The sequence below is a fragment of the Acipenser ruthenus genome, chromosome 3 (genome assembly GCF_902713425.1).
Source record: "Acipenser ruthenus chromosome 3, fAciRut3.2 maternal haplotype, whole genome shotgun sequence".
NCBI classification, from domain to species: domain Eukaryota; kingdom Metazoa; phylum Chordata; class Actinopteri; order Acipenseriformes; family Acipenseridae; genus Acipenser; species Acipenser ruthenus.
The window spans coordinates 98,640,671-98,659,506 of NC_081191.1; the positions used below are offsets into that span (position 1 = coordinate 98,640,671).

Consider the following 18,836-nt stretch of genomic DNA (forward strand, 5'->3'; position numbering starts at 1 on the left):
TAAATAGTCCTATGTTGTGAGGCCATGTGTAGCCAACCAGAATTACGTCAGAAACGCATGGGATGTCGAGGGCTCGCCGCCGCAGCCTCACTGGTTGTAAACTAGATGAGACCCCAATAACCCTACCCGTCTCTGGTTAAGTACATTATCATATTTTACAGTACTAGATAATAGTAGCGATACAAAAATAATCCTCTTAGAGTTAAATCCAGATGTGTAAAACCTTAATCGAGGGCATTACAGGTTTTGACTCGTAACAATACATAGACACCTAATAATGCAAATCTCAAACCTTTTTAAACTACGGATAAAGACCTGTGCAAATTCCCGATGTACTGTAATAGCTTCCAGTGCCTCTTGCAAGTGCTACTTACCTTTCCAATCGTGAGTTCTACTGAAAATGACCCACTTATTATTGTGGCATGAATATCGACATTCTTGCATTGGGATACCACCACCCACAACCCACAAATGAAGTGCTGTAGTTGCCTCTAAATAGTCAAGTCTCTGGGGTGCTTGTGGACTAGTCCGGATAAAAATACAGTGATTGTCTATGCCCTAGGGTGGGGGGAAGTAGTCTACCATTCAAGCATTGCCAGATGTCAGTTCAATACAAAACTAGAGAGCAGGGTGCATGTTTACTGGAGCGTTTAGATCTATTTCTGGCTGCTACCGTTAGCTTAAACGTGATCTTTAAAAAAAGAAGAAAAAAATGGTCTATGTATAGCAAGATAACCTATAAATGTCAAACTAATGTCAATTTACAGGCCTAATAGCTGGATAGTCAATGTATTGGTTAAAACAGCTACACACTACAGTGCCTTGCGAAAGTATTCGGCCCCCTTGAACTTTGCGACCTTTTGCCACATTTCAGGCTTCAAACATAAAGATATGAAACTGTAATTTTTTGTGAAGAATCAACAACAAGTGGGACACAATCATGAAGTGGAACGAAATTTATTGGATATTTCAAACTTTTTTAACAAATAAAAAACTGAAAAATTGGGCGTGCAAAATTATTCAGCCCCCTTAAGTTAATACTTTGTAGCGCCACCTTTTGCTGCGATTACAGCTGTAAGTCGCTTGGGGTATGTCTCTATCAGTTTTGCACATCGAGAGACTGACATTTTTGCCCATTCCTCCTTGCAAAACAGCTCGAGCTCAGTGAGGTTGGATGGAGAGCATTTGTGAACAGCAGTTTTCAGTTCTTTCCACAGATTCTCGATTGGATTCAGGTCTGGACTTTGACTTGGCCATTCTAACACCTGGATATGTTTATTTGTGAACCATTCCATTGTAGATTTTGCTTTATGTTTTGGATCATTGTCTTGTTGGAAGACAAATCTCCGTCCCAGTCTCAGGTCTTTTGCAGACTCCATCAGGTTTTCTTCCAGAATGGTCCTGTATTTGGCTCCATCCATCTTCCCATCAATTTTAACCATCTTCCCTGTCCCTGCTGAAGAAAAGCAGGCCCAAACCATGATGCTGCCACCACCATGTTTGACAGTGGGGATGGTGTGTTCAGGGTGATGAGCTGTGTTGCTTTTACGCCAAACATAACGTTTTGCATTGTTGCCAAAAAGTTCGATTTTGGTTTCATCTGACCAGAGCACCTTCTTCCACATGTTTGGTGTGTCTCCCAGGTGGCTTGTGGCAAACTGTAAACGACACTTTTTATGGATATCTTTAAGAAATGGCTTTCTTCTTGCCACTCTTCCATAAAGGCCAGATTTGTGCAGTATACGACTGATTGTTGTCCTATGGACAGAGTCTCCCACCTCAGCTGTAGATCTCTGCAGTTCATCCAGAGTGATCATGGGCCTCTTGGCTGCATCTCTGATCAGTCTTCTCCTTGTATGAGCTGAAAGTTTAGAGGGACGGCCAGGTCTTGGTAGATTTGCAGTGGTCTGATACTCCTTCCATTTCAATATTATCGCTTGCACAGTGCTCCTTGGGATGTTTAAAGCTTGGGAAATCTTTTTGTATCCAAATCCGGCTTTAAACTTCTCCACAACAGTATCTCGGACCTGCCTGGTGTGTTCCTTGTTCTTCATGATGCTCTCTGCGCTTTAAACGGACCTCTGAGACTATCACAGTGCAGGTGCATTTATACGGAGACTTGATTACACACAGGTGGATTCTATTTATCATCATTAGTCATTTAGGTCAACATTGGATCATTCAGAGATCCTCACTGAACTTCTGGAGAGAGTTTGCTGCACTGAAAGTAAAGGGGCTGAATAATTTTGCACGCCCAATTTTTCAGTTTTTTATTTGTTAAAAAAGTTTGAAATATCCAATAAATTTCGTTCCACTTCATGATTGTGTCCCACTTGTTGTTGATTCTTCACAAAAAATTACAGTTTCATATCTTTATGTTTGAAGCCTGAAATGTGGCAAAAGGTCGCAAAGTTCAAGGGGGCCGAATACTTTCGCAAGGCACTGTATCTGTTATCTTGACATTTAATGATTTACTGGCTGATAAAATATATTTAGCTGTCGAAACTTTTTCAGGAACTAAAGTCTGTGTTTATGTTACAGTATTGTTAGTGACTGCAGTGCTTCCTATTGGGTGTTATGTCGTGCGTGGGGTAAGTAGAGACTGAAACATTCCAGGAAGCCGGAGTCAGGCTTATTACCTGTTCCTGCAAGACCTGCGGTGTTGTAGGTAAAGAGACGACCGTTTTCAGACACTTTATTTTCTGGCCTATGTTGGCGTTTACCTGTCGTATTGCAGAAAAGAAATAGACGTGTCGTGTGCGATTTGTACGCGTGTATTTCGTGAATGTTCATTGACTCTTGTTTTGTGTGTTAAGTTTGTCTTACTCAAAGTAATTTTCAGGTTTCAACTGACAAGAATGCCAGGCAGTAAAAACATTGATCTACAGCAGAAGTCAGGTGATACTTCAGGCTTGATCTGCAGCCAAAACCCTGCTATTACGTAGTAGGTTAGCTGCTGCTGGACACAGTTAATTTAACAGGGACAATTGGGGTGTTTTTCTTGGTTAGCAAGCAAGGTAATTGTTCTTTTGAGTATCCCATCTCTGCAGCTATTGCTGGCTTGAAGCTTGATAACAATCCAAGCAAAATCTAATTTCAGAGTTTTATTGAAATCATATGACTAAGAAAACTGGTTAAAATAGTTTTACCGCAGCTTTACTCAAGGAGGGAATGTTTAATTCTTGCACCAACCTTGCTTGAATTCCATTTAATTCTGAGACAATGTCGCCTTGCACTTCTTTAATAATGTACTCATTTATCAAATAATGCAACAGAAATGAAGAAAAAGTAAGCAGGGAAATGTCAAATATATTTAGTAATGTAGTGACTTTTCACCATCCTCTGGCTACAGTAATTTATCAGAATGTTCTTCATAATCTTATTAAAGAGTTTGTCTTGCAGCAGGCAGTTCTAGATTAAACGGATTAGCTGGAGCTGTCATGAAAAAGATAAAATTAGCTTCATCCGGTGTTGTGGCCAGAGATAGACCTCATAAACACTTTGCTTACAGTATGCTAGGAGTGTGTATAACTGTTCAGATGTCCAACTTGTACAGTGGGTTGAAAGGAGTTGGCTTTTTTTTAGGCAATTCATTTAATGTTCTTGTCTGAGATGAGTAAAGTAGAAAGAGATGCTGTTAAAGGCTGTGTAGTCAATTTGTGTTTTAGTGGGGTTGAGGAAGGGATAGTTTGGGGGATGAGGGCAACTGTATGGTACACACACTTTGTATTGTTATTTTCTTAATTCTAAATAGCTTGTATATGGTGTTGCAAACAGGTGTGGGTCAATGCCTGTTTCAATTCCTTTTGAAAATCAGTTCCTTTGAAGGAATTTGTTAGAGACATTAATAATTGTGAGTGTTCAACTACTTTGATCTGAAACCAATTTAATTGACTAACAGTGACTTAAGTAATTTGTTGCCACCACGAGAAGCACATTTTGACAGAACACTGCAGTTTTGATCAAAGTGTAGGACTTGATTGAAAGGGAGCGAGACTTGCGATTGGGAATTGAGTTTGACATGGAATTGGTATTGCAAAGCAGGAACCCTGGCTACAGAATCTTGGAGTGCTTCGTAAAACAGTTCTGACACTCGAGGTAAAGGTCAACTCTAATGCTGTTAGGAAATGTCATGAAATTCAAGAAGACAGAACCTGTTCCTTGCAAGAAATGCAACTGCTGGTTGTAGTCACTAATAATGAGAGTTCTGCTTTGCTGTCTGTTGCTGTTTTGTATCGTTGTGTGCTGGTTGCGTTTCTAGTTGAAGAGTAAATTAACTCTGAAAGGGAACCAACTTCTGGATTTCTTCTCAAAGGAGAGGTCCTTGGAAATCAAATGATATGTTTTAGTATACTACAGTATGTGAACACATCTGAGTAAAAGGCTGTCAAGACTATGTATGATGTGAAAAATAAGGAAAGAAATTGAAGAGCTGCTTCAGTCAGAGCAGCATTTAATCTGGGTCACACTTTTTAAATAACATCAGTCTAAACTGTATCCCAAATGGTTAGGGATTGCATTAAAGAAGTATAATTAACTAGTATGATCTGAAGCTGCTGACTGCATACAGATTAACTATGATATATATATATACATACATACAGTGTATTTTAAAATAGGTTGGTTGATTTGCTACTTCAACACAGGTATGTCATACATGAAACACATTTCAGTAGTGTGGAGTAGTGGTTAGGAGAGTTGTGGGTTCAATACCAGGTGGGGGACACTGCTCCTGTACCCTTGAGCAAGGTACTTTACCTAGATTGCTCCAGTAAAAACCCAACTGTATAAATGGGTAATTGTATGTAATAAAAAAAGAATGTGATATCTGTATAATGTGATATCTTGTAACAATTGTAAGTCGCCCTGGATAAGGGCGTCTGCTAAGAAATAGATAATAATAATAATAATAAATGTTTTTTATTTTAGTTTTATTTTGGAGCTGTATCTCAAACCGCTTGAGATATCAGCTTTATATTTTCAATGTTTAAGAAACTGTCAGAGTAAGAAACTCAGGCAGGGAACAGTGGGATACTAACTAAAGAGCCACAGTATGTGCAGTGGTATCAAAATCATAGCTAACGTAAGCACAGTAATAAGTGCTTTGTAGTTACACCTCCTTTTTAAAGTACTTTTAAATGTCGTCTTTTTCCTTACATTACATTCTTTTCTATCAGTAATTTTGTATTGTGTTTAGAAATACAGTACTGGGATCATAATATTATCTACTACCGGTCATACCTCTTCAGCTAGTATCCCATTGATTGTTTAGGTTGTGTTTTATTATGGATTCGTCCAATTACACGCTGTGGCAGTAATTCATCTTTCCCTGCACCTACCACTGCAACTGTGATATCTCATAAACCACTTAAGCTGTCAAATTCAGATTTTCAGTGTTGTGCAAAATCTAATGGCACCTTATTTTTTATAAGGTTTTGAAATCTGTGGAAATTTAGACTCAGGGCGGTACATTTTTTATCTTAAAATATAAAAGAAATACAAAAGGTGGAAAGCTAAATTCAGGAAATGTAAAGAAAACAACAACAAACATTTGGCTGCAAAGTAATTGAAAGGTTTGGGAAAGTGGTTTTAAATTGTACGTGCTTAAATAGCACTAGGGTGTAACAAAACAGACCGTGGAAACTGAAAGTCTCCTTGAAGGTAATATCTGGGTGCACGTGCAGTTCATTTACATTCATTTGTTAAGGATGGTTTTAGTTTTTGGCTCCGCTTGTTTCCTCAGAATATGAACTAAACTACACGCAAAGTGTTTATTTCAGAGTCAGGTTACCTTGTATAGTTTGTTTCCTGTGTGCAGAAGGACCGAGTCCAGCAGTTGTTCACATTGGAAATAAGTCATACAAAAATATTATCCCCAAGACTGGGCCTGTTTGTGGAGGAGTGGGAAGACATTATTTCTAGACTGCCCCTCCATTATTTACATTGTTGTTATTTAATGACACAGCTGCTGAAATACAGTAGTTCTCTCATTGCATTGCAGCGTCAGTTTTTTTTTTTGTTTAGTTTTGCTTTCACTCATACTAGCAAAGTTGCCCTTCTTTTAATGTACTTCAGAAAGAAAAAATGGAGCACAGTGATCTGAATGTGCACTAAAAGGGGCTTTATGGCCAGAAATAAAATATTGTTACGCATATTGTTACACTAAATGTGGTGGTTGCTGCACAATGTGACTAGTGTCTTATTAAAAGTAGCTTGAAACTTGGTTTCAGCAGACCACTGCACGGCACACTTGGCCACTGCATGGCTTGGGGATTCCTGTGGCCCCATTCGAACCCAGAAGCTTGCTTTTAAAAAGCAGAGGAGTGCTACTTCATAGCGTTTTCCACAATGCCCACCCTGTCAGGTCTTTTTGCTTTTCTTATAGTGTCTCATAGCATTTAAAAACCATGAATGATGTTATCTTAATTCCTGTAAAGTTTTATCAGACCGACAAAAGCAGTGCTTGGATCAGGGGATTGGTTGAAGCAAATACCCCTGCAGCTGAAACGACCTTGTTCAGTAAAAAGCAGTCTGAATCATCTGCACGGTCTGTACGATGAGCACAGAAGACTAAACAGTGGAAGAATACATAATAAAAAATAAAAATAAAAAGTTAAATAAAGAATGTTTTAGTAATAATCACTGAACATGACACTACAGCTTTAAAAACATATGCTTTTATAAGTTAGTCCCCAGTCACGTCAAATAAGAAAAATACTGAAGATTTTATATATTTCAGAATTTACATTTCCTCACTTTAACAATCAAAATGAATACTAATTAAATGTATTTATTTATTAGTTTAAATGTGAAAGTGCTGTGTTATGGATTAAATAGCAATAAATATTGAGGTAATTAAATTGATATATGCACAAATACAGACGCCCCCTATATCCTCAGTATCTGATATTCTCAAGAGTATTCTAAGTTTCATGACAGTTAAGTGGTTTTTCAGATATATGGAGACTTCATCCCCAGCGGGGATGATAATCAGGGGTTCACAACTTTTATCATTAGGTTCTCGCAGAGTACCAGCAGAAATGGTTTTGTACTTATTATTATTATTATTATTATTATTAATATTATACACTCCTCCACATACACAAAAGAGAAGGTTTGTGTCGTGTGAAAAGCTGTAAGGGGGGCTTGATTAGGGAAGTATTTAATAATTTAGCACCAGTAGATGCTGTGGTGCTAAACTTTTAAAACAGTTTAGCACCAGTTTTCAAAAAGAGTTGCACCCCTGTCAAGGATGCTGGGTTCAGGATTAAAGGTTTCAATGGTCATATTGCATATAAGAGTATACATCAGGGCAGAAAGACGTGAGGCTGATAGGCAGGATCGATATTTGTTTTTGATTCAATGTTGACGTGAAAACCCACACTGCTTAATGGCAGTGTCAGAGACAACAACAATAGTTTATGAATGTTTAAGTAGGAGTCTGGATTGCTGGTTATTACAATTTAACAAATCATCATGTGTTCTCTGTTTTATTTCAGTAGTCTACCACCAAATTCCAGCCCTGGGGATTCAAAAGCTAAAAACAAAACACTTCTTCACCTTATTAGTGCTGCTGAACATGTTGGTTTGATGGCACAACAGTATTTATAGAAGGATATAACTGGGGGGACAGTATTATTTTAAGTAAAATGCTAAATTAATTGTTTTGTTTGAAACTCAGGTTTTAATGTAATGGCTTTCAAACAGTGACACCGCCTCTCATCCGTGCTCAGTTTGGGAAGCGGAGCGTCGGCGAGCTTCTACAACGCTACTCCACGTAACTACATCCATCTTCTGTGAATGGATAGCTTAATCAATATCCCTGCTATCATTGGTTGTTTCAAGTGCCCATTAAAAGACAATTATTGATATTATGAATGAGTGATTCCACCTATCGCTTATTTCTCTTATTTTTTTATAAAACCTTGAAGCAGCCAATGATAGCGCTAGCAGGGATGAACTTTTTAGTGAATTGGAACCCTCCATCCATGAATGAAATATGGGGACTGGTATTTAATTATGGTTAGCGGTAATAAGTTCAGCTACCTGGAGATAGTTGACAGATCCCAGAGACCTTGAGTCTCGACTGAAAATCAGGAGGTTAGGCAGGTATGGGTCACAACCAGATAATATGCTTTCCTGTTAAATGTACCAACGGTACGCATTTGCGTCTTAAAAAACAATATGGAAGTTAGCATTTTTTTGTTATTGATGTGCATGCGTACCTGGGTACCACTTATGTGAACTCCTGATAATCTATTATAGATTTACATATTTAATATTGGTTTCATTCTGAGCATTCCCTGATGTTGTATTTTTCAGGATTGGGACAGTGAAGCGAAACATGTGGATTACTTTACCCCTGAGAGAGTGAACAACGGAGCTCTACAGAGGATGGCTGACAAAGATGGCAAGGCAGACTTGCCCATTATTCCTGGGCAGGTTTATGTTGAAGTGGAATATGACTACGAATACAAGGCAAAAGACAAGATGATTGTGATAAAGCAAGGAGAGCACTACATCCTGGTCAAAAAGACCAATGAGGACTGGTGGCAGGTCAAACAGGATGAGAACACCAAGCCCTTCTATGTGCCAGCTCAGTATGTGAAGGAGCTGAGGAAGGCACTCATGCCGCCACAGAAGCCCCTGCTCTCCAGTCCCAGCGGATCATTGAAAGTGAAGTCCAGTGCTCTGGACATCCAGCCTTCGCACAGGTCCAACGAGAACCTGGCCAAGACCCCAGAGCTCTCCAGCTTTGGAAAGCACCCACCAGCCCTCCCCAGAGACGGTAACCAGAACCTAGCCCCAGGGAGCAGCCCGGGGCTGAGTCGGCGAGGGGGAGAGCACCACCAGAACAACAACAACACCTCAAGGGGGGGCACTGATTCTCCACCTCCTAGGATCCCCAATCACAACAAGGTAACCACGTTGGGGCGGGAGACAGTCCTTGATGTGGATGCTGAAAAAACGCCCCCCCATGAACACCCCCATGGCAGTTTGACCAGAGACGGCTCGGAGAAACACCGGAACGACTCCGAGTCTGGAGATGACCTGAGCAGCAGCTCCACAGAACACATGCAGGTAGTGTACAGAGTGACTTCCACTCACATTTCGTAGAAAGTACGTGTTTCCACACATATCGAAAGAAAAGTATTTAATTGCTACTGGGAGCTCAAAGTTAAAATGTGCTCCCTGCAATTGCTACAATTTATCTTAACAATAAAACTGCCTTTTACTGTACAGTTTCTCTGAAATCTTGCTACCTAATCTATCTGTGTCTGATTTACTCCACAAGAAAGGCTGACGTAATAACAGGTTTTAATTTATAACTGTTCATTCTGAGTGGCGGAAAAAAGTGATATGAGAACATTGGTTCCAAGCCTGGCTATTACGTGTGATGAAATCTGAATTAATTAGAAGGGAAGGTAAATCCTACCAGGACCATGTTGAATGCGAGGGGTAGATGAATATCTAAGTGAGAGGACAGGTGCAGCCAGCAGGGAAAGCTAATTAAAACTCTGCATGTACTGTGCTACTGACCTCAGCCCAGACGTGTTCAGGGGAACAGCAGTGTCGTGGCATTTATTTAACCACTAAATCTACTGGAAGGGGTGACATGCATTTATGACCTGCAGAGGAACTTCCCTCACTGAGGTTGTATTGATAATTGATGGGTTCTTTCTGGCTTGCTTGTTCGCAACCATGTGGAATGAATCACAGGAGTTGACAGGATTCAGTTAAGCTGTTAGGAAACTGGATTCCAATTGTTTAGTTTTTTTTTTGTAATTAAAATATAGTGGTTTATTAAACAAATTGTTGGCTGCTACACATCTCCCAGTTTCTATCTGCTGTGTGAGACACTGCAGTCAGTGGTTCCTCATCTCTGCCCTACAGACCTGGTTGGTGCACTGCAGATTGATGGTCAGAGCAAAGAACAAAGTATGTAGTTTATCCTGGATTTGTGTCTCTGTTTAGCATGTAGAGTGAGAATTTAAAAGCCTTGTACCTTAGTATCACGTAAAAAAAAAACAAAAAAAAACATACAAATAAAACAGACTAACATCTGAATCTAAAGCAATAAGCCTTTCAACTATACAATTTGTTTGTGGCAGATTATATGAAGATCATGATTATGGTAAAGATGCACCTAAGAATGAAAATTCTAGCTTGGCAAATTATTTTGGTGGTTTGAAATCTGATTCAACAAGCTTTGACAGTTCTTTATTGTTTAAATTCAACCATAAATAATTACAAGCGCTGCTGACTTCCTCATTCAGTACAGCAATGCTGTACCTGCTGTAGTTCCCTTGGCACTGCAGTCAGTGTTGCTCGACCATTGTGATACAGAAGGATTAAGCCTGCTGAAGTCACCCGCATAATCCTGACATGCTCTAGGCACCATGAGAGGCTACTTTCTCTCCTCTCATCACTCATTTAAGACTGTTGTTCAGGCAGGAGTCGGCTGCAGCACAATGGGTGTTAGAGAGCAAGAGTAAAGAATCCTGTGCCGCAGTCGGTACAAGTCAGTTTATATTTCACAGGAATATTTCATTCACCACAACGGCAAAAAAAACAGCAGAGAACGTCTCTCGTTGTATGGTGTGTCAAAACATCTGCCGACCTGCCAGGCTTACCCTGTTGAATTGGACGTGTTTTGAGTGAAATAGGGATGGGACGGTATAAAATTTGCACGGTATGATAAGTTAAATTAAACACCCTGGTAACCTTAATATCACGGTATACAGTACATCATGCAAGCTATAAAATAAGGCTTAAAAAATGAAGAAAGACTAATGTAAATCACTTAAATTACTGTAATTCACAAAAATAAAACCAACAAATCACACTTCCGTTCATGGAATGATTTAAACATTTGGTATTTAGTATTTTACTATGCCAAATAACTTAGTACGTTTCTTTTTTATAAAGACAATCAGAATTTAAAAAAATAAATAAAAATTGTACGTTCTCAATGTTATACTACAACAGTATTAAGATCTATTATTTGCTCAAAATGACGTGGTGCTGTATTTTGTTAACATTTTAACGTGTCAAATTAAATAAATAAATACTTTGTTAGTTGATGGTTAATAGAATTAGAAATGATAGGTCTTATTGCTTAAAACACAAACATGTACCACAGGTTATTATTTAAGAGCAGAGATTAGTTGTTTATTGTTTCAACCGGATAAATAAAATATGTATAGCAAAAAAGAATGTATTTTAATACTAAAACGTGTTATTAGATTTATAGCTACACGTCACGACATTGCACAAGTAAGTTTCGATGATTATTACACATGTGGAGTCTGTAAAAAAAGATTTCTTCACTTACCTAAGAAAATTGGAATACTGTTATAACTTGTTTAAACAAAACTACGTTGATAATAAGTAAGCTATACTGCTGCAGTCGCGGGTCTGTGCTCATTTTATTTGAGACATTGGCCGTGTTCTTAAATTTCCGCAGTTCTGTACAGTGCTGCACAGAAATCTGTCCAGATTCTGCATAGCCCAGCGCAGCTTTGAAATGTTACTGCGGGAGGCTGGCTGCGGCTGTGAACCAAAGGGACGATGCAGAGATCACGAGTGACCTGTTCATCGTAATGCAAATAACCACTAAAACTACTGCTGCCACCTTGTTAGCGGAGGCGAACAACATTTTATCATTATACATTGAAACCGTGAACAGCCTTGTCAACGCTATATTAAATAAATAAACAAACATAATGTATAAAGTCAGTGATAAGTTATGTATAATTTTACAATAAAGTTAATGTTAATCAGTTACATTAAACTGACTGTTGATAATCCAGACAAAATATAGCACATTGAAAATGTGTGCTGCGCTGCAAGGTTTGGAGAAGGCGTTTCTCTAAAAGCTGCGTGTGGCGTCAGAAAGACACCAGCCAAGAGCTGCCGGCGCAGCAAGCTCTGGCTAACAGAATGCAGCGATTGAAACGTATATTCTGTGTCGTTGAGTTTCCTTCAAAATACAGTATACGTTCACAAAAAGATCTTCCTCAGACAGTTTGCTAAGGCTGCAGGTACCATCGCTTGATTTAGAAGAAGCGTGTTTGCAGTTGAAAAAATGTGTTTACCAGTGTATAAAGGAATTACGGTGTAGAATAAAAGGAACAGTATTAATACCGTAATGTACCTAAACCACGGTAAACCGAAAAACCGGTATACCGACCCATCCCTAGAGTGAAAAATACTGCACACTGCAGCTTTCAACTTTGGGGAGCAGTCCAACTTTGGCAAGCAGGAAACAGAGAGAGATGAATAATAGCTTACCAAATTTAAGTTTAGCCAATATATGTTTTTTTAATGAAATGCTGCTGATCCTTTGTTCTTGTGCTCAGTGCTGGATGAAGTGCAGCAGTCTCAGGACATAGGCGACACATTGCCATCACTCCCTGTTTCTTCCCTGTCTTACAACAGGTTGTACACAACTTTGCAGCTACACTCGAGCAGTGTTTACAGGACAGCATTTCCTGAATGTTACCTAAGAAGGGGTCACACCCAGTTCAGGCTGAACTGTGCTGAAGGTGGCGAAAGTAAACAGAGCAAGGGGGAATACAGTACAGTGGGTAATGAAAAACAGTCCAAGTATTGTAGTTGCCCTTTCAACATGCTTTATTTTATTGGCTGAATGTTTATTTGATTTTTTAAATATATTTATGTGCTTTTTTTCCTACAGCCTTGTAAGCAGGCAATTAAACTAGTTTATTCAGTGAAAGAACACTGTAACCAACATTTCCCATAATCCCCTCATCTGTAGTGACCTACTTTTGTCCACACTGCTGTGTTTGTACTGCATCTTCAGAAATATTTGTCTTTTCCTGCTTCATCCTATTCCGTACATTATTTTTCTTATGTTGTCTTCTCCAGGTAAGCAGTTGAGCATGTTGAGCATGTTAAATTTGAGCATGTTAAATTTGGTAAAACATTTCCATTTTCCTCAATTTTTTTTTCATCAAAATAATGTGCAGTATGCAATAACTGAAATATAATATTATGTGTTCTTCCTAGTCTTCATTTAGTAAGCACTACAGAATGTCCAAGTAACAATGAGTAACATACTGAATGAGTTTAGTGAATAATCTGAGTTTAGTTTTGTATATTTTTAGTCATAGTAAACAAAACTGATGCATGTACTGTACTTTAGCCTTGACACCCCCAGTTTATAGGTAGTTCTTGAGGAAGACAAGCACTTCTGAGGCTGTAAAAGTTAGACACTGGAGATCATTTCTCCAGAAATGACAAAGCCCATAGAAAAAGCTCTTACCTACCTATTTAAATGACATGTAATCTCTTGCCTTTTTAAACGTATTGCTGTTTGTTAAGTGGAGTATTGTTGCAGGGTGTCAATGGTTAACAGCAGTCCGTTTCAGGTGTCAAGCCTCAGGCACGGTTACCAATCCAGCCAGCAGTTTTTAGGCGTTTTGAACTGCGGTTTGTATTTTTCTGTAGGATTTTGAAGTCACACGATAGATCTGCTGAATTGCAGCACCTCCTGTACAGTAACTTCTAGTTCTACTGTACTGTACGTGTCCTCTGTGGGCTTCAGAATACAACAATGAGATCTTCATGTCCACAAATTGGACTGTGCCAGATATTTTAATAGACTTCTATAGGGGAATTCCCTCAAAGTAGAAATCCATTCCAGTTCAGAGATCAAATCCAGAGTTTCAGCTGACTTGAACGTGTAACTTTTCAAACGCTCAAGCATACAAGCTTACAAACATAACACAGACGAAGCCTTTACCAAAAACATGTATTGGTTTTAGTTTTACCATAGCATTTAAGGTTTTTTTCTGGTAAACTAGCAAATTAGCAGGAGGGTTCCAGACATTTTAGAATAATTCTGCTGAGTATAAAGTGTGAAAGGTCATGTTGTCTTTGCCATTTCACTGCTGTTTATTTTCCTCAGGAGCTCCCTCCTCCTACCTAATCTCATATTAAAGCAAAACAGCATGTTAACATTGATGGTGTTTGTGTGGTTTAAAGAAAACATTAGACTTGAATGGTGTAGTGGCTTGATGATTCTCTTTCTGTATAACAGCTTTTTAGTGTTTTCCCTATCCCTTTTTTGTAAGCTGCAGGACATCAGTGACTAAACAACCTAAGACATGACTAAACATGTCAGTTTTAAAGTGCAACTGTGGTCAATGAAACTCTGCCCTGTATACAGCTGACACCAGTGCAGTATATTTGTAGGTGTTAAGGCCTAATATTTTCTATGTGTCAGATTCTGCTTGGAAGAGCCAGGAAGTTCTAGGTTCAAATAAGCAGGTGGTACAGTAAGTTGTGTTATACTGGGCTGTAGACGAATGTGGAGTCTGAGCAAGAACTCATGGCTTCAATCACTTAAGTTTTCATAATAATATCTGGGTGAGTAAGCCGTTGAAACACATTTTTACGTGTGGGATCGAGCAGGCAGTGCAGACACACGTTCTTGCAGTCTCTGCATGTGATGCCAGTCACAAGACAGGTAGCACAAGGAGCTGCAGAAGGCATGCTTGTGACCCAAAACAACAAATAAAATATAGACTAGCACAGAAACGCAACCACACAGCAGGTCTATATTTTCTGATTCTCTTTGGATCAGATAAGCTTGGCCCTTGCCTGGACAATTCTTCAGTCTGCAGTTTTTGTTTTATTTTTTATCTCACTGTTTGGAGTAGATAACATTTTAAATAACTGCTGTGAAAGTGTCTCGGTAAGTTAACAGACAAAGCTATTGTAAATGCGGCTGCAAGAAGATGTTTTATTTTTCCATTCCGCAGGCCATTTGGACAGGTATCAAAACCTCCCTAGGATTCCAATTCACAACAGCTGCCTTTTAGTATTTTTGTTGTATCTAGCCTAAATATTTAAAACACTCATTTAAAAAACAAGTCATGTCCTATTTTTTTTTTTTTTTTTTAAATGCACATGCAGAGAAGTTGAATGTGGTTTGACAGTTAGTTGAATACAATGTGTTATTAAGTATTGATCGTTTACCAATCATCCCTTAACCCAAATACACTTGGTGGTAATAATACAAATACTTTGTGAGAAGAATGAATAAATTATGGCCTTTCTAGTATTTCTGAAAATAAATATTGGTTTCAAATGAATTCCAAGGTGAGATATAAAAGAAATATTGGAAATACTGCTCTTGTATGACATCAGTTGTTGGAATGGGGATCTATAAGGGATTAACTCTGGAGGGGGGAGGGGGAACCACCATCAGACCCATACTCGACAGGCTTGGGTGATTACAGCTGACATTTACATCGATTTCTCCTGAGCTTTGTTGAAAATAATAACTCCTGATTTTCATTTGGATTTGTTTAATCCTTTAAGGAAGTGGATGCTGCACCCTTAAGAAGTGTGTGTGTGTCTTCATTGGGACGAGTGTTTCACAAGGATAACGCAGCTCAGTAGAATAGAATCTGAGATAGTGTTATGGGTACAGAGGTGGGTGGATTATGGGGGGCGATTGCTAAGCCAGCAAAACATCAACTAATAATGTGAAGCAGCACTGAGCTGTTATCACTGCGTGTCACGGCCCTGTTGCTCAGTAAACAGATTTGTAAGGCACAGCCACCCTGAGGCTGGGTTTGTTCTGTATAGTGCTGCAGCAGTTCATTGCCTGTCTGAAACCTAACGGTGCACGGTTGGGAGATTTAGTCTGCTGAAGAAAACGAAAAAAAGGTGGAGTGACTTTCTGTCGGGATTGATAAAAGTACTGTACCAACAGGTATAAAATGTACCCAGAGGCAAAGGTGAGTGAGACTTTGTGGGGATAATACTTTAATAAGGATGGATCATAATGTGTGTTCACTGCTAGACGTGAGATTGAATTACGGTTTTAATAATTACAGTATTGTACTTGATGAATTATAACTTTACCATAAAGATGCACAGTATTTTATTTTGGATTAGGGGACCTCATTTGAAATAGATATGTATAGAAATGATTGTTTGTGGGGAGGGGAGGGGGGGGTGCACGTAGGCAAAAAGAACAAATGCAATAAAAAAGTGTTAATTACTTTGAGCTGTTGCTTTCTACATCAGTTATATACGCATTCAGTATTGTATTGTTCAACAGCTGGTGGATCAGAATAACATATTGGTCTTTTTATGGGGGGGGGGGGCGGGCAGACAGACCCTTGATTTAAAAAAAAAAATAAAAAAATAGTAGTTTGTCAGATTGAACACTATAAGTATGACTAACAGAGTGCATTCTGTGAAGCTGAAACATTCCTTAAAATACATAGAACTACTGTAACAATCTGTCCATTAGTGCCATCACTTTGTGGGTCTCACATTTTCCTGTATAAAAGCACACATTATCGTAATCGTGTGCGTTTGTTTTTATTTGCTGCTTAATTCAGTGTGCACAATTATTTTACCCCCATTTTCTCCCCAATTTGGAATGTCCAATCATTTTGTCCCCTCACCGCAGCAATTCCCCACATGGCCCAGAAGAAGTGAAGCTTTAACGGGTGTCCTCCGATCCCACAACCAAGCTAGCTTCCTCTTTTACACCCAGGAGCTACAGACCTCTGGAGGACAAAGGCCAGCCCTGCAGGTGTCCACTTTTTAGTTCAGTGGTGCCTGGTCAGCAGGGTTCGCTGTAGCACAAACGTCTCCGCCGATTTTGCCTCCATAACCCATGGGAGTGCCAGAGCCAATGCAATGATCCCTTCTGAATCTCCAGCAAGGACCGGTGACTTTGCACAGCCAGGACGCGAACCTGCACTGTATGACTTGTCCTGCCCACTCAGCGGCTGTGCTTTTACCAGGTGAGCCAAGTGGGGACTATCTCTAACGTTTAAAGATGGTTATTAACACACAATACAGTACTTCACTGGGACGGCTAAGCTTGGAGGAACACTTGCTCAATATCGGATCTGATTACATGGTGGTATTGTGCTTTTTATACTGTTTTGAGGGTAGCTGCTCCATTCTCTCTTCCTTGTCCATTAGCCGTTATTACAGAAAGAATGGTAAAGGAGCCATGGTAGAGACATTTTGTGATCCATCCAAAACAAACGATATTCAGCTTTATTTGATGTTGTTTCAATGGGAGCTTCTGTGCATATAGTTGTACTCTACAGCGCATTCACTGGTACTGCTGCTGCCCTCATATGGGCTAAGCCTATCAAATAACACTAAATGAACTGTTAGCAGATGGTCGCAATATCAGTAAAGGGTTAGATCGCCCACTGCGGCTGTGCATTTTGAGCATGAGTGGGGTTGGGCATACTGTACATGTTCTGATTAACATGACTTTGCCGCCCACCGGTGTAAAGCCCTCACTGTTCCACTCCACAGCACTTGAAACACTGCAGCTTAGTACAGAAGATACAAGTACTCTAATTGTGCGTGGGCTGTCGGATGGAGCACTTGTAATAGAGTGCTTTAATAATGTAAAGCCATGTGAGGCATCCTGATGCTCTGAGGAATTTGTAAAGGAGGGTTGTTACAATGACCTACTGTACACCCTCCCCCCCCCAAAAAACAAAACAAAACAAAATATCTCTACTTTTTAGCAGCATGGGAATAATAAGTGTTAGTTTTAGTTTAGTTTATTCACTTTGTGACCGCAGGGCCAGCACAGCTCCATCTCAATAGTGCAAGCACTAATACAAAGAGAGACCTACAGTAGAAGGTTATTAAAATGTAACACAGTATTGTACAGTTTGATGAATGTATGCTCTTGCTTCTTCTGTATCGGAGAGGAATGTAATATAGTGGACTGCTAACAATTGTCCAGTTTTCTGTTACTAAAATGCATTGAACACTTTACTAAACCACAATAATATTATAATGCCAACACCAAAGGATTATATTGGTGTTAATTTAGCATGTTTGTGGGGTGCTGTTGCTTTAAATGTTTTTAACCTGGAACTATTTTATGCTGGTGGTATTTCTTACTTCAAAATGCCAGTTGCTTTAAATTACAGTAATTGATTAGTATAAGCTAGAAACAAAAACAACCCTTTGTAGGCGACGACACCTTAATGTCTTTGGAATTTTATGGCATTTGATTTCAAGCACAGCAATCTTATAAAAAAAAATGTAAAAAAATGGCTCATCATCTGTGGTGCTGTTTTGTAGCTTTGAATGGTCACTTGTGAAAAAGTAGAGTGTGTGTTTGTGTTTATTCCCTACCTTTTCAACAGTATCTCCCTTTTTATTTTTTATTTTTTAATTGTTTAAAAAAAAAAATTATATATACAATATATATATATATATACATACACTGTTTTAAAAATAAAAATGTGTATATATATTATATATACACTGTTTTAAAAATAAAAATGTGTATATATATTATATATACACTGTTTTAAAAATAAGTGTGTGTGTATAATATATATATATATATATATATATATATATATATATATATATATATATATAATAAATAAATAAATAATTAGGGCTGTTTAATCTCGGTTTTAATCGCATATTAAATTGTTACAATTACTACATCCATCTAATTTAAATTTGTTTTATTACTGATGCTATTGTTTTTATTATCCTTAACTGTAAATAAAATTGTTTAAAATGTGTTTATTTAACCAGGAAATTTACCCATTGAGACCACCACCAAAATTTACTAGGGGCAATAATTTAGAAATTACAAATACAACCAACACAGTAAAATGTGTGGTTCAAGCTTGATCAGCAGCATACAGAGAGCAGAAAACCATAATACATAGGCTATCTATTTTTAAATGTGATTGTGAACTGAAATATATATATATATATATATATATATATATATATATATATATATATATATATATATATATATATATATTTTTTTTTTTAAT

At 38.4% G+C, this 18,836-nt stretch overlaps 1 protein-coding gene across 9 annotated transcripts in view; it reads left to right on the top strand.

Moving 5' to 3' along the window:
• LOC117394392 (rho GTPase-activating protein 12-like) overlaps positions 1-18,836 on the top strand; it is a 70,473-nt gene that overhangs the window by 1,189 nt on the left and 50,448 nt on the right. For all 9 annotated transcript variants that reach the window (XM_059019558.1, XM_059019559.1, XM_059019562.1 and 6 more), the window contains exon 2: positions 8,323-9,081. In XM_059019558.1, the coding sequence (XP_058875541.1) occupies positions 8,395-9,081 (687 nt within the window). In that variant the 5' untranslated portion in view covers positions 8,323-8,394. The remainder of the gene's footprint in view (positions 1-8,322; positions 9,082-18,836) is intronic.